This window comes from Carassius auratus, unplaced genomic scaffold, assembly GCF_003368295.1.
Source record: "Carassius auratus strain Wakin unplaced genomic scaffold, ASM336829v1 scaf_tig00214183_4049273_7079891, whole genome shotgun sequence".
Taxonomy (NCBI): Eukaryota; Metazoa; Chordata; class Actinopteri; order Cypriniformes; family Cyprinidae; genus Carassius; species Carassius auratus.
Window position 1 is genome coordinate 2,683,438 of NW_020527547.1, and position 24,072 is coordinate 2,707,509.

A 24,072-nucleotide genomic window follows, 5' to 3' on the forward strand; every position below is an offset into this window, starting at 1 on the left:
CTCCAGTATCTTGTAACAAACCAGCATGACCTTGTGTTTGTGTTTATGTGGGAAAACACAAGGTCAGTTTGGAAAATGCTGTGAGGGGAATTTTAACTGGTTTGCTAGGCCATCTGTTGTTGGAGCCTGAGAGAAAGAAAGGAGAAGAGAAATGAAAAATGGGGGATTATTTCAAACTTTTGTTCATTTTAACAATGATTTTGTTATACATTCCAACAAAATCTGTCCTACAAATATATTTTTAGGTAAAACACTATTTCTCCTATCTGCACATTATGGGAAGTAGCAGGTTGTGCTTAATGAGGAAATGCTGTGGTGTCTGTGTGCCATCTAGTGACCAGTATCTATATCAAAATACTTCATTGGCTAAATAAATAAATACATACATACATAAATATTAATACCACCTTTAATGCTTGTGTGTACAAAATCAACATCCAAAAGCACAAGCATAAAATAACATTTAACAAAAACTTGTCTAAAGATACACACACAAACACACAGGCATGTTTGTTTTTGTGAAAAATGGGGACATCCCATAGGCGTAATGGTTTTTATACTGTAGAAACTATATTCTATCGCCCTACACCAACCCTACACCTAACCCTCACAGGAAACTGTGCATTTTTACTTTCTCTAAAAAACTAATTCTGTATGGTTTATAAGCGTTTTGAAAAATGGGGACATGGGTTATGTCCTCATAAGTCACCCTCTCCTTGTACTACCTGTGTCATACCCATGTCATTATAGAGAGTTGTGTCCTGATATGTCACAAAAATATGTACACACACACACACACACACAAATTATGAGTAAAGCTGATCCATTAAATCACAAACAAATGGAAAAGTCATGAGGGCAGTAGTGTTCCTTGGAGTAGAAGAGGCTGAAAATAGTAAAAATTAAAATATTAAATACAATTAGAAATTCAAAATTTTTTGTTAAATATAATTTTAATATATTTAATATGTATGTTCTCATTTGTTTTGTTTTTAGAGAACTGTATTCAAACCAGTTAGGGTCATTTGACCCGATATCATAATAATCATTAATCATAATAATAGTTTATGTGAACCACAGCCAATTAAAACATGCTGTATTATCCTGTGTTTAATAATAGATAATATACATTATAATCTGGTCACTTTAGAATATCAGGGCATTTAGTTTAAGATGAAACATTAAAAAAACATAAAGATACATTTGATCTTTCTGTGCTGTGTCTCAGTGTTTGATGTTTGACTATTTTCCATTTTTGAGCATTTGATAATATCGCGAGATCTAGAGAACAGCTATGAAAGGGACTATGGGCCACTCTGTTCTCGCGATATTTGGTATGAAGCTCTGAAAGGGGCGTGTGCGCGCGCCGTGTCTGTACGGTCCTGTCATGACGCATACGCCAAAATTATGCTTTATAACTTACTGTCTAGTCACCAATAACTCATGAAAACCTTCGCACGTTAACCAACATGTCGGACGAAGAGCTACCGTCTACTTCACGGGAGGTGCACGCGGAGGCAGAAGAGGTAAAGCGAAAGAGAAGTATAGAATGTGTTTGCAGACGGACATGAGAATCAGAATGCAGAAGTTTCCAGTTCATCTGCGTTTGGGGGGAACGGAACATGGCGGGAAGGCGGAGTTCAGTTCACATCTGCAGAGCTTTAGATGTGTATTATTCGGTGCTTCAGAGCATGTTTTCGTGGCTTTGACAGATTTGCATGTGTTCCGTCTGCGGTCGGGGCAGAGTTGCGCCACTGTTCACGCGATGGAACGCGTGCAAATCTGTCTAATCAACATCAACAACTACATGCAGACATGCGTAAACAGAAACTCACATAGTCACTGTTACTCTGAGCTGAAATGACTCTGATGTAATTCTGGCTTTATTTGAGCTTATATAAGCCTGGGTCAGTGAGAGGATTTATCTTTTGTCAGTTCAAGGCCGTGGTGCAACTTTTAGTTGTCAAAAAGTCGTTTTAATAAGCGATTTAAAAATTATATTACATGACTGGTCACACTTTACTGTTGTTAATATTGCTGAGTTTTCAAAAATAGCGTGAAATCAATTTGTATTGTTATTTATTGTTATACTATTGTGATTGTGATGGAAGACTTGTAACACATGCCCCAAATGGTAGCCATAGCTTCTGCCTTAAATATAATGTACAGTTATTGTTATTAGAATACAATTTTTATAACGTTTATATGCCACTACTGGCGTAATAATAATAATAATAATATAAGAAATCTCATAGTGATTTATTTTGAATGTACAGTAGAAACAATAATGGTTACCATTACAACCTGTAGTAACGATTGGTTGCTGTAACTTGTTATTGTGACTCTACTCCAGTGTAAAAATGTCTAGGTAGGGCACCATGTCCAACAATTTTAGCATACATCCCATAGTGATTTATTCCAGTATAACAAAAGGAAAACAGATTAAGACTTGCAACATTTTAAATAAGGATATCTTAATGTTTTTTTAAATTCAAGTTGAAATACTCCATATGCTCCCCAGAACGTGACTAGACACTGATTGGACTGTATCCAGACAGAGGCAAAACAAACAGTTTAGAACAGGGACAGCTAGCGTAACACTGCTTTAATGTGATTGACAAAAAATCCCTCCCTTTCACTCTTTGGTGGTGCGTTGCCCTAATGAAGAAACCGCACTGCTTTACGCTGAACTTTTAACTGGATAAAAATAGCCAATTTATGTCTGTATTTTTGGAAAAAATCAAACAAACCTGGTGTTTCATATTCTGTCATCAGTGTTGTCCTCTAGACAGCCTGCAAAGTGCAGGTTATAAAAATAAGTGCATTAAATGTATGTATATGTGAAAGGTTTAAATTTGTGACTATTACCTTATACTATAAAACAAAAACACCTGTATACATACATTACAGCTGTAGAGCAGAATTGATAAATTTAACAAAACTAAAATATACAACACAACTAAATTGTAAGAGATCACACATTTATTTCTCATGGATGTAATAACATGTTACTGTTATTTCTTGGTGGTACCCCGAGAGAGGCTGATGTACATTAATATTGACGGAGCCAATTAATCATATTTGATATTAATATATTTATTATTAACAATGCTTCCGTATATAAATTATATTCTCTTGATATTTATCTAATAGTCTTGATAAGTAATGACTCTTTATCTATTATATTGCCAACAAAATACCAGGACAAATGTCGCAGCACCATGTACAGTGACCCTTATTTAACTATTTATACACTACTTCATTATGGTTTTTTTTTTTTATATTAACTTTTTGTTCAGTCTCACTTGTTTTCAGATCCTTCAATAATTTGCTTTTCATCCATAAAAGCTCTTCTTCATCCATTGTCTTCATACAAACGGGTTTGGTGACACACAAATGTGATACTGAAAGCTGATGGGTCTAAATTGTTACCTAATCGTGATTGGTTTTATATATATATATATATATATATATATATATATATATATATATATATATATATATATATATATATATATATATATATATATTTGAGTGAAGATCAGATTTTATGCATCTGTGTAAACTGAATGAAATGGATGGACTGCCACTGTTTTAATACATTTATATCGAATACATTTTTGAGCTAAATTTAATGTCCAATAATAAATTCTTCAGAAAAAAATATGATCTTTTTCTAAAGGAATCCATCTGTTTCATCTGTTTATGCACTGGCGCCTATTCAGCGAAGTCTGTGAAGTTGGCTCGCTGGCTGTCAAGATGTAGCCTGGTAATACCAGACTCTGCTACTTCTTTGCTACCACTTTGTTTCGTAGACAGAGTCTGGAATGGCATAATAGAGAAGTGTTTTCTCTTCTAGGGGGCGCTTGTCTGAAGTTTAAAATCAGTGGTTACCCGTAAGCCAACCAGATACGTTTAGTTATGTCATATGTTATGCGCCTGTACAGCCGCATCGAAGCACAGACATCATGCATCGAACTCAAATCTATGATTGAACTTCCACTGTAAACCTGTTGTTAAACACTCTTCTTGTTCTGGTTTCAGTTTGAAAAAGAGTTGAATGTTGTCCATAACAGAGCGAATTGCATCCCGTGTCTCGTTTCCCATTTCCGCGGTCGTTTCGGTTTTCGATTTCTCTAACCTACAATGTAAAACTCGGTGCTTAGCATCTACGTCACGGCTCTCAGCCCGCCCTCTGCTCGTTGATTGGCCCGGCTGTTTCCAGACCGGTGGCAAACAGAAAGCTCTGACGCTGTATCAGACTGAGTACAGAAGCGAAATGAAATTGAGCGGAAGTAGGAAGTCTGATGTAGTCAGGCTAGTCAAGATGAGGACAAAGTCAAAATATTTGCCTGATGAAAGTTATATGAAAGTCTAATGCATTAAACAGCACCTGGCATTGAATAGTTACTATATATATATATGTGTGTGTGTGTGTATTGTCTGTCAGCATTGTGTTGGTATCTAATGTGTGTCTTTAATTTGTGTTTTCTAGGAAGACCCACCATTTCTCCTGGACCCTCCTCCTAAAGCAGCTGTGAAGGAGAACTTGGCTGACCCTGAGTATGAGGAAAAAAGAGTGAGTTTTCATTACACTTTTAATGTTTCATGTAGTGCCAACAGGTTTTTAAATACATTGAGGTGTTACTCAGTGTTAACCACTGGAAAAAATGAGGTTTGTACCTGCCCTCAAAACCAACCAGAGATGAAGGGGAAACTAACTAAATTGAGGAATTTACCAGATAATAATCTAACACTGCCTTCATACATTCATATACTGCTTGTGAATTCAGCATTTGTTAGGTTTCAGGCACAGTTTAGGTCACATTTAGCAGAATTTGAAATACTTTTTAATTCATAAAATGCAAAACATTTAAAATCAATCAGTCGATTTAAAAATACAATAAATGTGAAAATTTTTAAACAAAACATTGTGAAGTTAAAATAGTTTTTAAAGAACTTGAAGCAATAATTTATAATCATAATTTACTCAAAATCTTTGTCTCTCCCTTGCCTCTAGAAAACAGACCGTGCAAACAGGTTTGAGTTCCTGCTGAAGCAGACTGAGCTGTTTGCTCATTTCATTCAGCCTACCAGTCAAAAATCCCCCACCTCACCTTTGAAGGTGAAGGTGGGGAGACCCCGAATCAAACAGGATGAGAAACAGAACCTGCTGTCTGTCGGAGAGTGAGTCAGACACACATACGTAGACATGCATGCTCACACATTTAGATGCATGAGCTTAGCGATTATTCCCAAAGCTGTTGGTCAGACATGTGTGATTTGGTTTGATTTATTTCTGGCCCATCTTTATGCGTTCCAGTAACCGGCATCGTCGAACAGAGCAGGAGGAGGATGAGGAACTCTTATCCGAGAGCAGGAAGGCAGCTAATGTTCTTGTTCGGTTTGAGGAGTCACCCTCATGTATGAATCAATGTTTTTATGAACAGTCAGTCTGTTTCTGTTTATCAATGAGTCTCACACTGTTTTAAATACAAAAAATAATTGGTAAATTAATATATTGGTTATTTTAAAAAATAGCTGTATTTTTTAATCATCCCCATGTCATTTAAAACCCATATTCTGCAATTTTTTTTCCATGAAACTCAAAAAGACTATTTTAATCTTCCTGGTAATTTACACTGTGGTGGAAACGCAGAAAGCAACCGGTCTGGGGGGGAAAAAGTTCCTGGGAAAAAAAGTTCCTGGTACAAATGTTCTGGGTTCTTCGGTGGAAACGCACCATTAGAAAAACTATGCACTTTCTTTGAAAGCCGATTATATGAGGTAGACATTAATACGATCTAAAAAAAATAATAATAAAAATGTTTATTAATTAACTTTATGGTCAGATTTCTTTTTTTTACTTATGCCAAGTTTCCAAATATTTTATCAGGTAGAAATTGTGAATAATATATATATATATATATATATATATATATATATATATATATATGTATGTATTTTTTAAAATCCTTATCCTTAATCCTTGTTGCAAACAGTGATGGGCTTTGGATTCAAAATGTTTGGGAACCACTGCTTTAAAGGTGAAGTGTGAAATTTCTGCAACACTAACAACCCCAAATGGAAGGCCATGTTTCATTATTATTTTCTGTCTGACTTTCTTTGGAAGTGTATGGCCTGTTTTCGTACTTTATAGTCTCTTTGTGCTTCTGAAATTTTGGAAACAACAGTTATTTTTTAGTTTTAAAATTACACACTGCACCTTTAATAACAGACAAAGTGAAAACAAATTATTTTCTTTTTTTTCACACAAACTGTGATAACAAGCTGTCCAAAACAACAGACGCCTGTCATGTGATGTGTAACATTTAAGCATTTAACATTTAAGCACCTCTTCCAGTAGATGATGAATTATTATAGCTCATTCACTTGTGATCAGATTTAATGGTCATTGATTATTAATTTTTGATTCATTGACAGATGTTAAGAATGGAGCTTTGAGAGATTATCAAATCCGAGGCCTGAACTGGATGATTTCTCTGTACGAGAACGGCATCAATGGCATCCTGGCTGATGAGATGGTAAAACCCCAATCTCTCTCTAATGTTTTAAAATAAAGCTCAACACTGAAATACAGTATGTTCATAGTGGCAGGTCTGCTTAAAAGCAACAATATGATTTTATCCATAGCTGAACGCCTTCATTTTCAGAAATAGTCTGAATATGCGTCATAGTGGAACCACACAGATTCATGACAATGAAAACACGACTCCAGCATCTTTTCAGATGCTTCAGTGAGACTGTGATTTTTCTGGGTCTTGTTGATGTCATAGACTGTGACTCACTGCATTTCTGTGTTCTGATTGGTTCAGGGTCTGGGTAAGACTCTGCAGACAATCGCGTTGCTAGGCTACCTTAAGCACTATAGGAACATTCCCGGCCCCCACATGGTCCTAGTGCCCAAATCTACCCTGCATAACTGGATGAATGAATTCAAACGGTGGGTGCCCACCCTGAAGGCCGTCTGTCTCATCGGGAATAAAGATGAAAGAGTAAGGCTGCTCAAGTCCTTCTGTTTTTCTCAAGCTTTACTTTGTTCTTTTTCCGTTCTACCCACTTTCATCCTACCAGCAGGTCCTTCAAAATCCTTGTGTAATCATTAATCAGTTCTAATTAGTATGTGCATGTTTTAGGCAGCGTTCATACGTGATGTGATGATGCCCGGTGAATGGGATGTGTGTGTGACATCATACGAGATGGTGATTCGGGAGAAATCTGTCTTTAAGAAGTTTAATTGGCGCTATCTGGTTATCGATGAAGCCCATCGCATCAAAAACGAGAAATCAAAGGTATTTGAACCCTGACGAACATCTGATGAGAACCAATTAATACAAGAGTAACTAAAAAGCAGAGCAGTATGTCTCCTAACACTTTTGAGATGATTTAGTGATCTTATACAGAGGAAAAGACTTCAGAGCAATCTTTTTTCCTTCTTGCCATCTCTTTCTCTTTTATCTCCGGCTCACAGTTGTCAGAGATTGTGCGTGAGTTTAAGACGACCAATCGTCTGTTGTTGACTGGTACCCCACTGCAGAATAATCTACATGAGCTCTGGTCTCTTTTGAACTTTCTGCTGCCTGATGTGTTCAACTCTGCCAGTGTGAGTCATACTTTTTTAAATATTGCAGGCTGTTTTATCTCCACCCACACGTTATGTTGCTGTATCTGTCACAGTTGTGTTGACAGTTTGTGTAGAAGTCTTCACCTTAGATTATAAAAAAAAGTTTATCATCAATTGAGCAAAGAGACTTCAGATTGGTTTTAGTAGAATTTTCATTCAATTCTGTTTAAATTTCTGATGGATCATGTGACACTGAAGACTGGAGAAATGACATTTCAAACTGTGTTAAATGAGAAAACTGTTATTTTAGGTTAGTGTATTTAAAATAGATTATAGTCTTAAGAGGCACAGTTTTGATTGTAACTCAACAGTTCCCTAGAGAAAAATAGATTAATAAACGTACAAAATAGTTTCTCAATGTAAACATAAAAAAATAAAAATGCTTGGGTAAAATTTAGGTTTTGAGGTAGAGGATAAAAATATCTAATTAGCTCAGTATAAAGACAGTAGAAGTCAAGTGAATGTTACTACCATGAAAACGTGTGTGTGTTTCTAAAATTTCAGGATTTTGATTCATGGTTTGACACAAATAACTGCCTGGGTGACCAGAAGCTGGTTGAAAGACTTCATGCAGTGAGTTTAACTTTTTTTGTATTGTTCAGCATTGCAGTAGTTTTGATGTTGAATATGATGATTGGGACACTCAGGCTATTGAGTGGTTGTTTTCAGGTTCTTCGCCCATTCTTGTTGCGTCGTATTAAAGCGGAGGTTGAGAAGAGTCTTCCTCCTAAGAAAGAGGTGAAGATTTACCTGGGGCTCAGTAAAATGCAGAGAGAATGGTAAGATCACACACACATTTCTTTAAAAAACAAACAAACATTAATTAAAGGGATGAGACATTAAAAGTCAAGTTTAAATTAACTAGATGCATTGTAATCATATCACTGAAGCAACACTCAGTGGCAGACAGGGACTGTTTCTGACCACACAAAGATGTAAATGCTTAAAAAAAAAACACAATTAGCAGTTACGTTGGAATAAAAAAATAAATCATACACAGTGTTTTTTTACTTGGTTTAACTAGGTACACACGTATCCTGATGAAGGATATTGACATCCTGAACTCTGCTGGAAAGATGGATAAGATGCGGCTTTTGAATATTCTGATGCAGCTGCGGAAATGCTGTAACCATCCGTACCTGTTTGACGGGGCTGAGCCTGGACCCCCATACACTACAGACACACACTTAGTCACCAACAGCGGCAAGATGGTTGTGCTTGATAAACTTCTGCCTAAAGTGCAAGAGCAAGGTGGGCAGTGTATGTGTGTTTGTTAGCTTTTAGTTGATAAATATTTTGTGATGATTTTAGTAGGAATGCAGATGAATTTTTCCATGTTTTTTGTGCATGCATTCCTGAATATATGTGTGTGCAGGATCCAGAGTGTTAATATTTAGCCAGATGACACGTGTGTTGGATATTCTGGAAGATTACTGCATGTGGAGAGGGTTTGAGTACTGCAGATTGGACGGCAATACACCTCACGAGGCCAGAGAGGTATACATACACTTGCCATGCACATGCATACATATATTAGAATGAATACCGTATTTTCCGGACTATAAGTCGCACTTTTTTTCATAGTTTGGCTGGTCCTGCGACTTATAGTTAGGTGCGACTTATTTATCAAAATGAATTTGACATGAACCAAGAAAAAACATTACCGTCTACAGCCGCGAGAGGGCGCTCTATACTTCTCAGTGCTCCTGTAGTCTACACTGAAGACATAGGGCGCCCTCTTGTGGCTGTAGACGGTAATGTTTTCTATTGGTGCTTGGTTCTAAATAAATGATTGTTTAGAATTGTTATATAGTTTGTCTTTGTAGTAGAGTATTGTCTTTATTCCTTCTGTGATTTTTTTTTATTTTTTATAAAACTAGTGTTACATTTATTTGATATCATGCTGCAAAGGATTTGGGTTTCATCTACCAAAATATTTCTTTCTAGAACTAAAGGTATTGTTTATGGTCTGGTAAGAGAATCCAGAACCTCAGTCGATACATCACGATTCCTGTCTCTAAATAGAAGGCGGTATAAAGAAATGATTGAACAGGCTTTATAAAATTATGAGAAACCTACAGATACTTCATGTGGAATCTCAGCAGAGTTTATATAAAGACACTGATTATCCAAGCTGGTAGTCATGGAAACCGGTGAATGTGGGGTGAATGCAAACTCTGGTTACATGTTAGACACACTCATAAGCTTATTAGCAAATAATATCCAAGCAAATTAAAAGTGTTAGTTTCTTTTTTTATCCATTTCAAATCTAAAAACCAGTTTGTCTGTTCTTTATGTTTTAGTGAATTTTAAGTAAATATTGTTCATTACGTCTAGGTAAATTAGTTGTATATGTAAAAATCAGTTTTATACACAAATTGCATTATTTATATGTAAATTAGTCACTGACCACACTGATTGAGTACTAATGAGAAGTAAACCATATCAATTATAATTAGATAAGTAGTTCAAATAAATAATTTCAGAATCAGAATTAACTTTATTGCCAGGCATGTTTACACATATTAGAAATGTGTTTTCATGACAGAAGCTCCGCAGTGCAACAGAATGACAGCGACAGAATATAAACACAGATTAATAAAAAGAAAAGAAAAGAATAGAACAAGCAAATGTGGAATAGGAATAAACAAATTGACAATTGTATGTGCAGGTATATTACAATAGACATGTACAGGTATATTATGTGCAAATTTGAAGTGTAGACAAAGTGTGTGTGTGTTAGATAAATAAGTGTATGAGTGTATAAATATTGTTGTGTGTTCCACAATTTCTGTCTCTCTCTTCTCATGTCTTTTCTAATCTCTGTTGTTGTGCATCAGCAAGCCATAGATGCTTTTAATGCCCCAAACAGCAGTAAATTTATCTTCATGCTGAGCACACGGGCAGGTGGGCTGGGGATTAATTTGGCTACAGCTGACGTGGTGATTCTCTACGACTCAGACTGGAACCCACAGGTGGACCTGCAGGCCATGGTGAGAAACACTGCACAAAACACAAAACTACAGAAACCAAGCTGACTAATCTTTATCATTGTGAGCCTCAGAGAGATGCCAGCTTTCTCTATGATTGTTGTGTTAAATGGTCGTTGTGCCGTGTACTGTTTTTTAGGACCGTGCTCACCGTATTGGACAGAGGAAGCCAGTTAAAGTGTTCAGGTTGATCACAGACAACACAGTGGAGGAGAGAATTGTGGAGAGAGCGGAGATGAAACTACGTCTGGACTCTATAGTGATTCAGCAGGGTACGAACACACTAGGAGTGAAGAAAAAAAAAGATTCCTCACGGTTCAATTCTCATGTCTAATGATACCTCTAAAAATATAAATATTTAAACTGTATGAATTTTAAGGTGTCTATTTTCCAGAAGTAATTACAGTAATTCTCTCTCTGAATGGCTGTACTGACAGAGAGGAAATTGATTTAACAGTTAATTGAACAAAAAGAACTCAGACTTTGTATTGCAAGTGTGTAATTATAAGTCATTTGCATTACTTAAGTAAACAAAACCCTAAAGATGGTTTGCAAATTGTAGATGCTAATAGATTTCCCACTGGATGCATGGGTTTGGTGTGTGATGTTGACACTACTGTTTAAAAGTTTTAGATGGAATTTAAAAGATTGGTGCATTAAGAACTAATTGCAGTGTTATAAAACCTGTTAGTAGTGTATGTGGTTACCTAACCAATATATGACTAAAACTGAACTGTGAAAAATGTATATACTGTATAAAAAAGAAAGAAGCCTTTGTGTCAGTCCTATGACCTATTATGAGCTGTTATTTGTCCTCTTACAGGACGGCTGATTGACCAGCAGAATAAACTGGGGAAGGACGATATGCTACAAATGATTCGACATGGAGCTACACACGTGTTCGCCTCTAAAGACAGTGAACTAACAGATGAAGACATCAACACCATTCTGGAAAGAGGCGCCAAGAAGGTGAGTGGACACAAACATAGACTAGACTGAAAACTACAAAGTTGGTTTTATTTAACTGGTAAACTTCATAAGAGCTTCAGATTCAAATTCCGAAAACATTCATATTCAAATACGTATGAATAAAAACCCATCAGATTTCCTTCACAATCATATTCTGAGAATTTTCCACTCTTACACTCCAGTTGCTTCTATATAACCCTGTTTTCCCACTCAGACGGCGGAGATGAACGAGCGCCTGAAGAACCTCGGTGAGAGCTCGCTGAGGAACTTCACCATGGACACAGGTTGCACCGAGACCAGCCTTTACAACTTTGAGGGAGAGGATTACAGAGAGAAACAAAAAGTTAGTGTGGAGGTTTACCGGTCAGGAATCGATTCATACTTGTGTATAAAACAGCTCTGAGGTGCATCTGAGTCTATTGGTGTGCATTTGGCAGCTTTTTAAGCTTTGCACTTTTATGTCACAGACTTAAAGAGTTTATGTGAAGCTGAAATTGTATGTGTGTAGCTGAAAGCTTGTGTGTGTTAAAGAATTCTTTGTGTTGTGCAGCTAAGTTTGATCGAATGGATCGAGCCTCCTAAGAGAGAAAGGAAGGCCAATTATGCTGTAGATGCTTACTTCAGAGAAGCACTGCGAGTCAGCGAACCAAGAGCCCCAAAGGTAACCCACGTGCATGGTTTCGACACTCTGAAATGATTTTTTTGTCAGCACAACTCATGACTGCATACTCTAATGCAAGTTCAGTGTACACAGCCCTACTACAGTACACAATAAATAATGCACTCTGATCACGGTTTTCATCAGACTGGCAGTGAGTTAAGGTAAATGTAGAAGTAACTCAGAAGAAGGGTGCTGTGTTATCATGTGTTGGAGGGATGTAATGGATAGAGCTGAAACACAAAGGTTGTAGGTTCAAACGCTGACTCAGAAAATGACCTCATGGACTGGAGGTTCTTCTTCTGTCTGTCCTGTCACTGCTGTGCCCTTGAGAGAGACACTTAACTCTAGATCGCTCCTGAGGGACAGTTTGTTCAAATAGTGCACTGTAAGTCATAAAAAGCATCAATAAGATTCAAAGTGGCTGCTAAAGAAGTAAATGCAGTGTTGCAGTTCATCTTGAATTTTCTTTAAAGATTTAATTGGGCCCTTTTTTTTATTAGGATAGGAGAGTATTATAAACCGTAGAGTTGGGCAATTTTTCAGATTTTATAGATTAATTTGAATTTATATTTTTAAATTGTATAAAGTATTATCAAATACTATAATATATACAAATAGTATTAAAATAGCACATCTGTCCCAGCAATCATAAATATTATTGGATCTAGATTCAAGAATATTGTGAAAAATAACTGTCAAAAACCAACAACCATTGGAAAAATTGTGTTTTGTTGGTATTTGCTTGGGCAGTGTAAACTAGCTTTAATTGTGCCTTTCAAGCAAATGTGATGGAAGTTGATAGTTTATAAAGTGATAACCCTGTCAGCAAAACACTTTCAGCAGGGAGCCAGTAAACCTCAATTTTAATGAATATCATTAAATTAAATTGAAAACCAAATGAGTGTTTTGATTAAAGTGAAGTGTCCGCTAGATAAAGATGCATCTACCAGGAGCATAACAATGTTTTGTCCTTATACAGTACACATCAAGTACCACACAAATGTTTGCATGAAAATACTGACACACAAGTGTATGAGGAGATATCATAAAAAGTGTGTGTGTGTGTGTGTGTGTGGATGTGATCCAGGCCCCTCGACCCCCAAAGCAGCCCAACATCCAGGACTTTCAGTTCTTTCCACCACGTCTCTTTGAGCTGCTGGAGATGGAGATTCTTTACTACAGGAAAACCATCGGATACAAGGTAAGCGCTTTCTGTACATCCTGATTGTATTCAATATTTGTGTGCAATCTTCTCAAGTGTTTGCTGTTGAAGGATCTGATATAAAGCTGTGTGCGCCTGTGTATGGTTGTTTTTTGTAGGTTCCACGTAATCCAGATATCCCAAATTCAGCACAGGTCCAAAAGGAGGAACAAGCAAAGATAGACGAGGCAGAACCCCTCTCACCTGAAGAGACAGAGGAAAAAGAGAAACTACTCACACAAGTACACAGAAGTACCCTCCCTATCACTCATATATACACACACTTATAAATGTGTGAAGTACAGAGCACAGTGCTGTGAAAGAACACTTTTTTTTTTTACCAGGGCTTCACAAACTGGAACAAGCGTGATTTCAATCAGTTTATTAAAGCTAATGAGAAGTATGGTCGTGATGATATTGACAACATCGCCAGAGAGGTGGAGGGCAAGACGCCGGAGGAAGTCATGGAGTACTCTGGTACAATACACACCAGATCAACTGTACACAACCATACATATGAAGAAATAACACACGTGATATGCAAACTACATATTTTCAAAATCCGCTAGTTGGTGGGTTGCTTTAACTTAATGGTGTCAGGGAACCCTGTATAATTTGGCTGGATTTGTGGGTTCATGTGACCCAACAAAAACAACAAAAAAGTAAAAACAAGGATAACGACAGCAATAAAAAATGATAAATGTAATATTTATTTTATATTATTAGAATAAAATATTATTGATACTGTCATCACACACACTCATACACACATAAAATGCACAAGTCTGAACCACACAAAAAATATTTCCCTTCTATAATAACTCCGCATGCCTCACACGTTGTTTATCATTATAATAGCGGTGTTTTGGGAACGCTGTAATGAGCTGCAGGATATTGAGAAGATCATGGCTCAGATAGAGCGAGGAGAAGCTCGCATCCAGAGACGCATCAGCATCAAAAAAGCCCTGGATGTCAAGGTCAACCTTTCAAAAACTTGCCATGCAATTGAATTATGTTGTTGACAAGCCAGTTTGTCTTTAATGGCTGCTGAATTATGATTGTGTGGTAGCCTTATTATTCCTTGCTTTCAATGATGAGAAGCCTCAAAATTAGACAATGACGTCATAGCTTTATCAGACGAAGCAAGAAACTTTAAGAAAATAAAATTTTTGATGCATAATAAATAATTAGTAAATATTACTTGTTTAATGACGTGTGTTTTTGTAGATAGCGCGGTACAAGGCTCCGTTCCACCAGCTTCGCATCCAGTATGGCACAAACAAAGGAAAGAACTATACAGAGGTGGGTGCATGTGAGAGAGATGTGTGTAGTGTGTTTACTAAAAACTTCAATTATGGAAACTTTTCTATGTGTGTGTGCGCGCCTGCAGGAGGAAGACAGGTTTCTGATTTGCATGTTGCATAAGATGGGCTTTGATAAAGAATACGTCTATGAAGAACTTCGACAGTGTGTACGGAATGCTCCACAGTTCAGATTCGACTGGTTCATCAAGTCCAGGACTGCCATGGTGAGCACTTGTTTGTGTCAGAGCCAAGACTCCCACACTCTCAGAAGAAAAAAAAAAACCTGTACCAAACTGTCACTGGGTGGTAACTTTTCAAAAGGTACTAATATATACACTTTAGGTATAGTGTACCTTTAAGCTTTTGTACCTTAGGGTACTATATATATATATAAGGGACATTAAATGCCAATTGCAAAGCCTTTTTTAGAGGCATCACCACATACAAAAAGATTCATAAAGAGTCTAAAAAGTACCTTAATTTATTATTAATGTTAGGTTTATATAACAGTTACAGTCAGCTCAGATTAGATGTTAATGGAAAGTCTCATATGGATATATTTCCGTGGTTGTGTGTGTGTGTGAACAGGGTTTACCTGGCTTTACTTTAGGGACAACATTGTCAACATTGGACAACTGAATCTGACAAAGCTTCTGTTTGGGAAGGTCTTCAATTGGAAAAAAGTTAATAAATTCTAACCCATTAAGATGGGTTAAAATTTGTCTGTAATGTTTATGTAAAAACAATAAAATAATAGATAAAAGCCTATGGAACGTTCCCAATTAGACAGCCGAGTAAATATGTATGCTTGTCAGACTCAAATAAAACATTTTTAACGCATTATATCCTATACAGACACATTCATAAAATGCATAAATAACTACCTTACACTAGTCTGAAAAGTACCTCACAAAAAATATTTCCCTTCTATAATAACTACACATGCCTCACACGTTGTTTATCATTATAATAGCGGTGTTTTGGGAACGCTGTAATGAGCTGCAGGATATTGAGAAGATCATGGCTCAGATAGAGCGAGGAGAAGCTCGCATCCAGAGACGCATCAGCATCAAAAAAGCCCTGGATGCAAATTAGTTTTTAAACACATTATATCCTGGGATCTTTTTCAGGTCACATTGGCGTGCGTGTTTGTGAAAGCGAGTGGGTGCAGATGCTTGTGTGGTGCCTGAAAGCAATTACAAAAGTCGATGAGATGAGATGTGATGTATAACTGTTGTGCTGAGATGATGAAAGAGTTTCCCTCCATGTGTTTTGTCTGGTTTGCTAGGAGCTGCAGCGGCGCTGCAACACGCTCATTTCTCTCATTGAGAAAGAGAACATGGAGATAGAGGAAAAAGAGCGCGCTGAGAAAAAGAGAAGAACACCCAAAGGACAATCAGTAATACGTCCTGTCTTCTTTCTTTTCGCTCCATCTGTTGTTGTGCTCCGTGCTTCACGTCCCCAGAGACTTTCCCTCTAGTTCAGACTCACGCCTGAACAACTTGAACAAGAGCAACATGCAAATGAACAAAATTCCCCTCAGATTTACTGTCCGCAGTAAACTATAGTATATTCCACTGACTATTTCAACTCTGTCTATCTATCTATGTATCTGTTTATCTATCAGAGCATGTGCATGGTGAGTTGCAAGATTTTGCCTGGAGCGAGGAGCATTTTTTCCCTTTTTTTTGGCTGTTCTCTCTTGCTTCAGTACTTTTACATTACATGCTAACTGCAATCTTTCTATCTATTTGACGTTCTGATTGTCCTAAAAACATGTTTGTTTCATCATTTCACAGGCTCAAAAGCGTAAAGCCGAAGTGTCGTCTGACAGGAAAGAGAAGAAATCTCGTACCTGACTTGTGTATCTCCAGCTCTTTGCTCCCCATTACGAAGCACTACAATAATCAGACACCTTTCTACAGTGTTTGGCCGTTCTGTTTTTTTCTGTTATTTCTGTGACTCAACACAAGTTTCTTAAAATACACATGTACATTTTAACAAAAACCTTTTTTTGGGACATCTAAAATATCTCCACACAGTATTGATTTTTTGTCCCACAGGCTGCACACATGTTGGCAGCTACACGTTTTGCTAAAGCTTGTTTGTATTAAAAAAATAATAATAATCTAAATGTTCCTTGTTCATATCAACATTGACATTTATTTAGCATGCTAAATAGAGGCTCTAAAGCCTGTTCTGGTCTTGTTTGTGTTTTATAAATGAAAATCTTTTTGCCTGTTATTGTATGTTTAAGGTCTCTGTGATCTGCACCTTAATCCATGTGATCTGTAGCTTTGCACATCCAGTCTTCTTAAGCTCTTTTATATATTCACGTGCCATTTTACTGTTGCATTTAAGCTATTTTACACTTTTTATTTGTTTGGACTCGTTTGAATCTTTCCTTATCTTTATATGTACAAGTCCAGTATTATTAAAAAAATAAATTGTAGGATCTGTTTACATCTTATTTTTGTTTATATCTTATGTTTGTAGTGTGGAAAACAATTGTGTTACTTTGAAGTTACAAACCTTTTAATGGGTCTACAAATCCTAAACAAGCAACCAGACATGTCGAAACGGCAATAAAAGTTTCTCTTCTACACTGAAGGTGATTCACAGTGAGCAAATGACCACCTGAAAGAAGCCAAAACCCCTCTGAACCCAGTCTCCGTGACCAGCAAACCATAAAGACTGGTTTAAGTATTTTTTTTTGTCTCCCCTCAAGTTAGAGACCATATTACCACAAACACATTTAAACATTTTTTTTTTTTTTAATGTTAGTGCATAAACTTTGGCAGTCCTAATATACTGAAAAACAATACAATAACAGAATGAAAATAAAATATAAATAAAATACTTAATTTAAAATTAAACCTAGAATAATCTTGGTCACTGTCAAAACGACCGCTTTATTTACTCCGGAACGCTGCACTTGGTGAGTGACAGCGGCTGCAGTACCACATTTCTAGCCACATGGGGGCGCTGTTGTACTTTCTCTAAGCTGGGCGCGCTATAGAACATTCTTTCCGCTCGCCTGTTTAATGTGTACAGCGCGCCCCCACCGTGTCTGTCACACACTCAGACAACGTGAATACAGAAACCGGTTGTCTTAAAGGCACGAAGAAACACCTGAACGAGCAGAGATGAGCTGCTGGCCGGTATCCGACTCTGGTCTCACTCTGAGCACTTCATTGGTTCTGCTGACATCCGCTACCATACCGCACTGATGACATCTTATTTAAGCGCGCAGGCAGACAAGACAAGAAACCTGTACCATCAGGTAACAGCTTTGGTTCAACAGCACTTAACACAGTCTCTCTATTTCTCCCTGCCTATATCTCTATTGCTGCCTCTTCAGTCTACTTTATATAAAAATGGGGGGATTCAAATTGAATTTGCAGCTGGTATTTGGGTCTCAATCGCACCTTTATTGGGTTTTATGCAAGACACATACACAGTCATTAGTACCCAAATGACCTGCTGTGACAGAACTGCAGTCACACTCTTGCATTCTGCTTCCTGCTCACTGGCCCAGAAATCCAATCTCCCCCATCATCCATCTCCGTGCGCGCGCGTGTATCAGTGTGTGTGTCTTGAATGCAGGTGTTAATGTGATTTGTGCCTTATCTCACTCAACCAAACGCACTACATAAAACATATGCGGCTCAGAAAGAGCAAGAAAGAAGGGGTATACTGCAATATTCACTCTTCTGCTTCAGTGGGGACAGGGACAGGTAGAATTGAGTATGAACATAATGTCTTAGTTTTCAAAAGACGATATGAGACTTACAAAATGAAATGTGCTCTAAAGTGTAAGAGGTTGTTTACCACAAAATGTTTCCCTTGTAATGAATTCTCGCAGCCCGTACACTTCAGAGCTGTGAACTACTGCTTATTAGGCATTGCAACTATAAAGATCATGAAAATAATGGCATGTGAGTTTGGATAGTCTTAAAAATGATGCTTTTTAAATGATTTTATAACAAGATGAACCAGGTTGACATCACTGATGTCACTGGTTCTTGCATGTCTTGTACTCAATCACATTACAAGTTTGAATATGCTTAACCTCTTAAAGAAATATACTCCATATAATTTAGAAAGAAATTAAATTGAGGCTGTGAGGGATAGAAGTACAATAGTACAGTGTTGTTTAACAGCATAATGATTGTAGTCTGATTTCAGTCTTTCTGAAAGTAGACAAACACTTATTTTAAACAGTTTTAAAAGACATGAACAGGATCTAGGATCTTTACAGTGTGTGACATTGTAAAGACTGGAAGTCCATCCCTCAAAGCCTTGCTTTCATCCATGTTCAATTCTATATGGCGTCTAACCTGAATAAGAACTAAGGATTTTATATTACCATTATATTCAAGCTCTTCTGAAGTCAAATAATAGCTTATATTAACTACGAGTTTGACATAAACATCAGAGATGTCAAAAAAGGTGTGTATATATATATGTAATAGTAATATATATAATAGTATATTGATTTAAAGTCAATTTTAAACAATTTAATGAGCAAACACATTTTATGTTATAAAAGATTTCTACTACTGTAATCTTTTACATTATACTGAGAAAAGCATCCTGAAAAATGTTAAACAGCACAAGTTTTAAACAATGATAATAGGACATTTTTTTTTGAGCATCAAATCAGTATATTAAAATGTTTTCTGAAGGATCATGTGACACTGAAGACTGGAGTAAAATATAATTGATGTCTGATTCAGAATCGTAATTTTTTGGTGAACTGTTCTTTTAAAGGTTAGATGCTGTATTAAAGTTAACACAGATGAAAATGAGGCAGTGAGGGGTAGATTAACAGTCTTGACAATGGAACACACTGTATAGGGTCCTAGATTACATAATTTTTTGAACTCACAACTTTCAAAACTTTTTTTTGGTCTACTGTCCTTTGGACAGCTGAATATTCAACTTGTTGTTCAGGTTCCTGCACCCCACCCAGCCTTTTCCCAAATAATTATTATGCTCTGATAGTTTATTTTTGTCTGTTAAAAATACAGACAAAAAAAAAAACATCTATTAATTTCTATTTCAGCTACTGATGTTGCATTTATAGCATTTATTAAAATAATTTTTAACTGCAATACACTTAATGTGAAGGGACCTTGAAACACTAGTGTTACCAGCTTGTACTAATTGGCTTGGAGTAATTTGTTTATCCAGATGTACAAAAGAGACACTGGTGTGCTACAGGGACACCGCGTCTCTCCGAGTAGAATGAAAGGACCGAACACGGAGTTTGTTGCCATGGATGCAGCTTACCTCCTGTGAATGACAGTGTTCTGAGTAGTTTGAATGACACTTTTAATGAATCAGTTACTTTAATTCCCCTTCTATGGAACATCTGTTAGGATGCATTTGATGTGAATCACTTCTGTCCACCATTTCTTTAGAATCATGAATGTCTGTTCCTGCATGGATGATCAATAAATCCACGGCCTCACAGATGCAAGAATGAAAAAAAGAGAGAAGATCCACATCTCGCGACCAGATAAGGCCATGAGAGGCAATCCAGTGAAATTCTGGTAAGATTTGCTTATCCTGAATTATATTTACACTGCAACATAATTTAAACAAATCTAGTGTGAAAGTTGGGTTTACACTAGCTTCAGACGGCATAGACACGCATCATCCGCAGTCTGTTCACCGCCTCATGCATCTTGAATACAAAAATTGTATAATTAATTTCAGATCAGCTTGTCTTAACAACATGTAAAGAAAAACTGATTGATGGATTGCTTTCTAATGTCAAATGATCTATTGCTTATTAATTAGGCAGTTCTTGGTCAGACAAAGCTGGCGTGAGGACTAGACTTCATGGTGCAGGCCAAAAGTCTGGCTACACTTGTATTTACACTGGAATAGGATTGAATCAATACCAGAATTTTGGCTTTAGAAGATTTAGACCAAGGTATCAATACTAAATTAATGCTCACAGAGGTTTTCAAAATTTCTAATGTCACAGACCCCCAAATACTATGATCCCCCTTGGGACCCCTTCATAAAATATTAAAGACAGCTATATAAGTTCCTGTATATAGAAAATTTTAATTGTGACAAAATATATGTTGGAAATATTTATTTCTATTAATGTTGTGAATTTTTGACTAGTCACCTAATCATTCAAACAATAATAAATGATCCATTAAAATATATAATATATAAAACATATTGCTATAAAACAGCAACAACAGTAATAATATAATAAATAAATGATTGTTATTATTATTATTATATACACCTGATGTATAAGAGTTATGTAATCCTTATTACTGTTACAAAATGCTTGATTGGTTGGATTTTTCAAATAGACAGTAGAAAAGACTTGAGGACTTTATAGTGTGCTATAGTCCTAATTATGACTTATGAATCAATCATACTCTATCAATATATTTAACTAATCCATCATGGATTTTGTCTTCATCATATTCTGTCTTGTATACATTGAAGAATGCATTTAGACCATCTGATTTCCACACAACAGGGATAAACTGCTCTTTATCTCTGTGTTTGGAAGCTCATTTAGTCTTATTAAAGTTCAGAGCTTGCTCTCTGTAGCCCTTTGTAGGAAAAAGGAGCCGCGGCTGTCAGACGCAGAGTCCCTGAGCGCACACCGAGAGCCTGTGCAGAGAACACAATCCGCTGAAGGAAAAAAAGGCATTTTCAACACTGACATTTACGTGGATTAATAATAAATATCTCATTAAATGAAAAAACATCTCTTTAGTGGCCTTGTGTTGACAAATGAATCTTTTGTCAACATTTTCCATGCTTCACACATCACACTGTGTGAACTGCTGAACTGTGCTGTATAACAGGTACTGATATGATATCGTACCGCTGTAATTTTAACCGTACTCATGTTATTTTTAATATTTAAGTGGGTGTGTCTGTTTTTACCTTAAATGTGGGCCGTGGGGCTTTCTTTGTGAGTTTTGTTAGCTGTATGCATATTGATAATGTCACATGTAGAGCACCACCTTTAAACTTTTTAAAGAAGAAATACATTCAGAATGATTAAATAAGAGCACTTCAGTGGCACAAAAGAATAATAAAAAAAAACTAAACAGACTTATAAGATATGACATCACAGACCAAAAGAACACAGTTTTCATGAATGCCACTTTTTCGTTCCCACTGCAGACATGGGCGGGGACCCTTTTCTTTCTCTCTCATTCTTTCCCCCATCCTCAGCAAAACTCTGTGTAGTGTGACTGTGATCTTTTCTAGCCCGTTCAATACAATGGAAACGGCATGGTCTCTTTCCGCCAACATCCAGCAGTGCGTTCACTGGCCACCCGTGTCCACCAGTCTGAGAGCTGCCATGTGCTTTCTCTGATAATGTTTAGAGTGAGCAGCTGGTCCTAGATCAGAGCGCCACATCACACCACAAGACGTTTCATCACGAGAGACCACAAAGAATGTGAGTCAGAACATCAAAGGCTTGTCAGCTTTTAGAGGACAATGTCATTTTTTTCCTATAAAACAATTGTGGCCCCCCCGTCGCACGGATGTGAGGCTGAGAAACAAAGTGAAATCTGTGAACAGCACAAGTCGATAAGGGGGCTTTGGGCTGACCTGATCATGTGTGACCCCCTGTCGGGCGCATCAGTGGTTCCCATGGCGACCGAGTGCCTGTGAGTTGACTTCTGCTTCCACAGTCAATGGCTCTCTCTCTCTCTCTCGCTCGCTCTCTGCCATGTCATATCTTAAATGGAGATGACTAATTACTAGAGTTAATTAATTTAATGTGTGTTTGCATGCATATGAGGTCTTTGCCTTACTTGGAGTTTAAGTGATTGCATTTTTGTGAGTGTGTGACAAAGATAGAGAGTGTGTGTGTGTGTGTGTGTGTGTGTGTGTGTGTGTGCTTGCAAATGCAGACTTGGCTAATCCCTGATCGTGAGATGGCAGAGAATATGTTGGATTTCTTAAGGCTGCCTTCGCTTCATCTCAATAAATAATGCCAAAACTCTCTCTTGCACACACACACACACACACACAGACAGAGAGAGAGAGTTTGTGACATCAGTTGCCCATTTACATTCTGTTTCCAGTATGAACAAAATGTCATTTTCTGGTCATAAATGTCCCATGTCTCCATCACTCATAAACATGCAGGTACATTCTCTTGATATTCGGCAGCAGACAAAGCCACTGCTTTTAGCCCGAATGGAAATATATGTTAATGTGTGCATACAATCAAGTGAAAAAGAGATAAAATGAGAGCAAGAGAGAGAGAGAGAGAGCAAGTCTGAAAATATGGATTGCTTAATGTGTATGCATTGCAATTAGAAGAGAGGGAACAAAAATGACAGAGAGAAAGAGAGAGGAAGTTGTGAAACCCGCTCCCGCCTTCTCTCATTAACATCAATTCGTGCATAAAATCTCCATGTGAACAAAAGGGATGAGCAGTGGCAGAAGTGGTGGATGTCACAAAGCGTGAAATTTCCAGTAAATCCCATAAAGCATTTATTTAGCTCTTCTTCCCCTCAGAATACATTACATCTTGTCGCTGTTTCAGCTGGTCCACACACTGGAATTTTGCATTGCCTGTATCATCTGACCTTCCCAAGAAAGGCTCCAAAATGTTCCAGCTTTATCACATTACACATGCCTTGAAGTCCCTTGATTGGATACTAGTAAATGTTAAAATTGATTTAGCTTTGCTGGTGTTCAGATCCCATAATGTGTTTGCAGCTCAGCCCATATCTAATAAGCTAGTGAAGTTTGTTACAAACAGGTCTCTGTGGTCTTCTAAACATGTTCTAACAGGCAGAACTAGCATTTATGAGGATGTACAATCCTCAGCTATGGAACAGCCTGCAGAAGACATCAGGCTCTCTGAGGAGTTGTTCACAGATGATGCGTTATGGCAAAAAAAAAAAAAAAAAGACGTAGTGCACTAAAACAAACTAAAAAAGCAGATGTCTTAAAATTCATTTTTAAAAGTTAGACTTTTTTAAAACTTGATAAAGCTATTGGCATGGCCTAAAATGGTGCTGCTGCTGCAAAAAACTAAAAACTAAATGTAAATTGTTTGCATGTGTGTGTTTATATAAAGTAGTCAACAATTGAAGTGGATCAAAAAGGTTCATTAAAATTTTCATAATAAAAGAATGATTTTAGGTTTTAGGACAACTTTAATGAAAGGTTTTGATTCACTTTAAATGTTGACTTATATATATATATTTATATATATATATATATATATATATGTATATGTATATGTATACACACACACACACACACACACACAATAAACAATA

The 24,072-nt window shown here is 36.9% G+C and overlaps 1 protein-coding gene and 1 long non-coding RNA gene across 2 annotated transcripts; both read left to right on the forward strand.

The window, feature by feature from the left end:
- The first annotated feature begins 1,347 nt into the window (after positions 1–1,347).
- Positions 1,348–17,240, forward strand: LOC113091423 (SWI/SNF-related matrix-associated actin-dependent regulator of chromatin subfamily A member 5-like). The gene is made up of 25 exons (XM_026256942.1): positions 1,348–1,526; positions 4,496–4,579; positions 5,021–5,187; positions 5,324–5,424; positions 6,445–6,545; positions 6,837–7,016; positions 7,158–7,313; positions 7,493–7,624; positions 8,150–8,218; positions 8,315–8,424; positions 8,670–8,896; positions 9,021–9,142; positions 10,486–10,638; positions 10,775–10,907; positions 11,459–11,604; positions 11,819–11,947; positions 12,155–12,265; positions 13,353–13,466; positions 13,586–13,708; positions 13,811–13,943; positions 14,325–14,443; positions 14,694–14,768; positions 14,857–14,994; positions 16,059–16,169; positions 16,570–17,240. Exons 1-25 carry the CDS (start codon positions 1,470–1,472, stop codon positions 16,627–16,629), a joined length of 3,051 nt encoding a protein of 1,016 aa, XP_026112727.1. The 5' UTR covers positions 1,348–1,469; the 3' UTR covers positions 16,630–17,240.
- A 544-nt stretch (positions 17,241–17,784) lies between these two features.
- LOC113091402 (uncharacterized) lies at positions 17,785–23,726 on the forward strand. Its single transcript, XR_003287343.1, has 3 exons — positions 17,785–18,053; positions 20,197–20,328; positions 21,362–23,726. It is a non-coding gene; the product is annotated as an uncharacterized LOC113091402 (long non-coding RNA).
- Positions 23,727–24,072: the final 346 nt, after the last annotated feature.

Bases quoted from the DNA above. Each gene is read 5' to 3' on its own strand.
- LOC113091423 (XM_026256942.1), top strand. From the start codon at position 1,470: ATGTCGGACGAAGAGCTACCGTCTACTTCACGGGAGGTGCACGCGGAG. The intron at 7,625-8,149 runs GTGAGTCATACT...CTAAAATTTCAG, and splicing joins ATGTGTTCAACTCTGCCAGT to GATTTTGATTCATGGTTTGA. The intron at 12,266-13,352 runs GTAACCCACGTG...GATGTGATCCAG, and splicing joins GCGAACCAAGAGCCCCAAAG to GCCCCTCGACCCCCAAAGCA.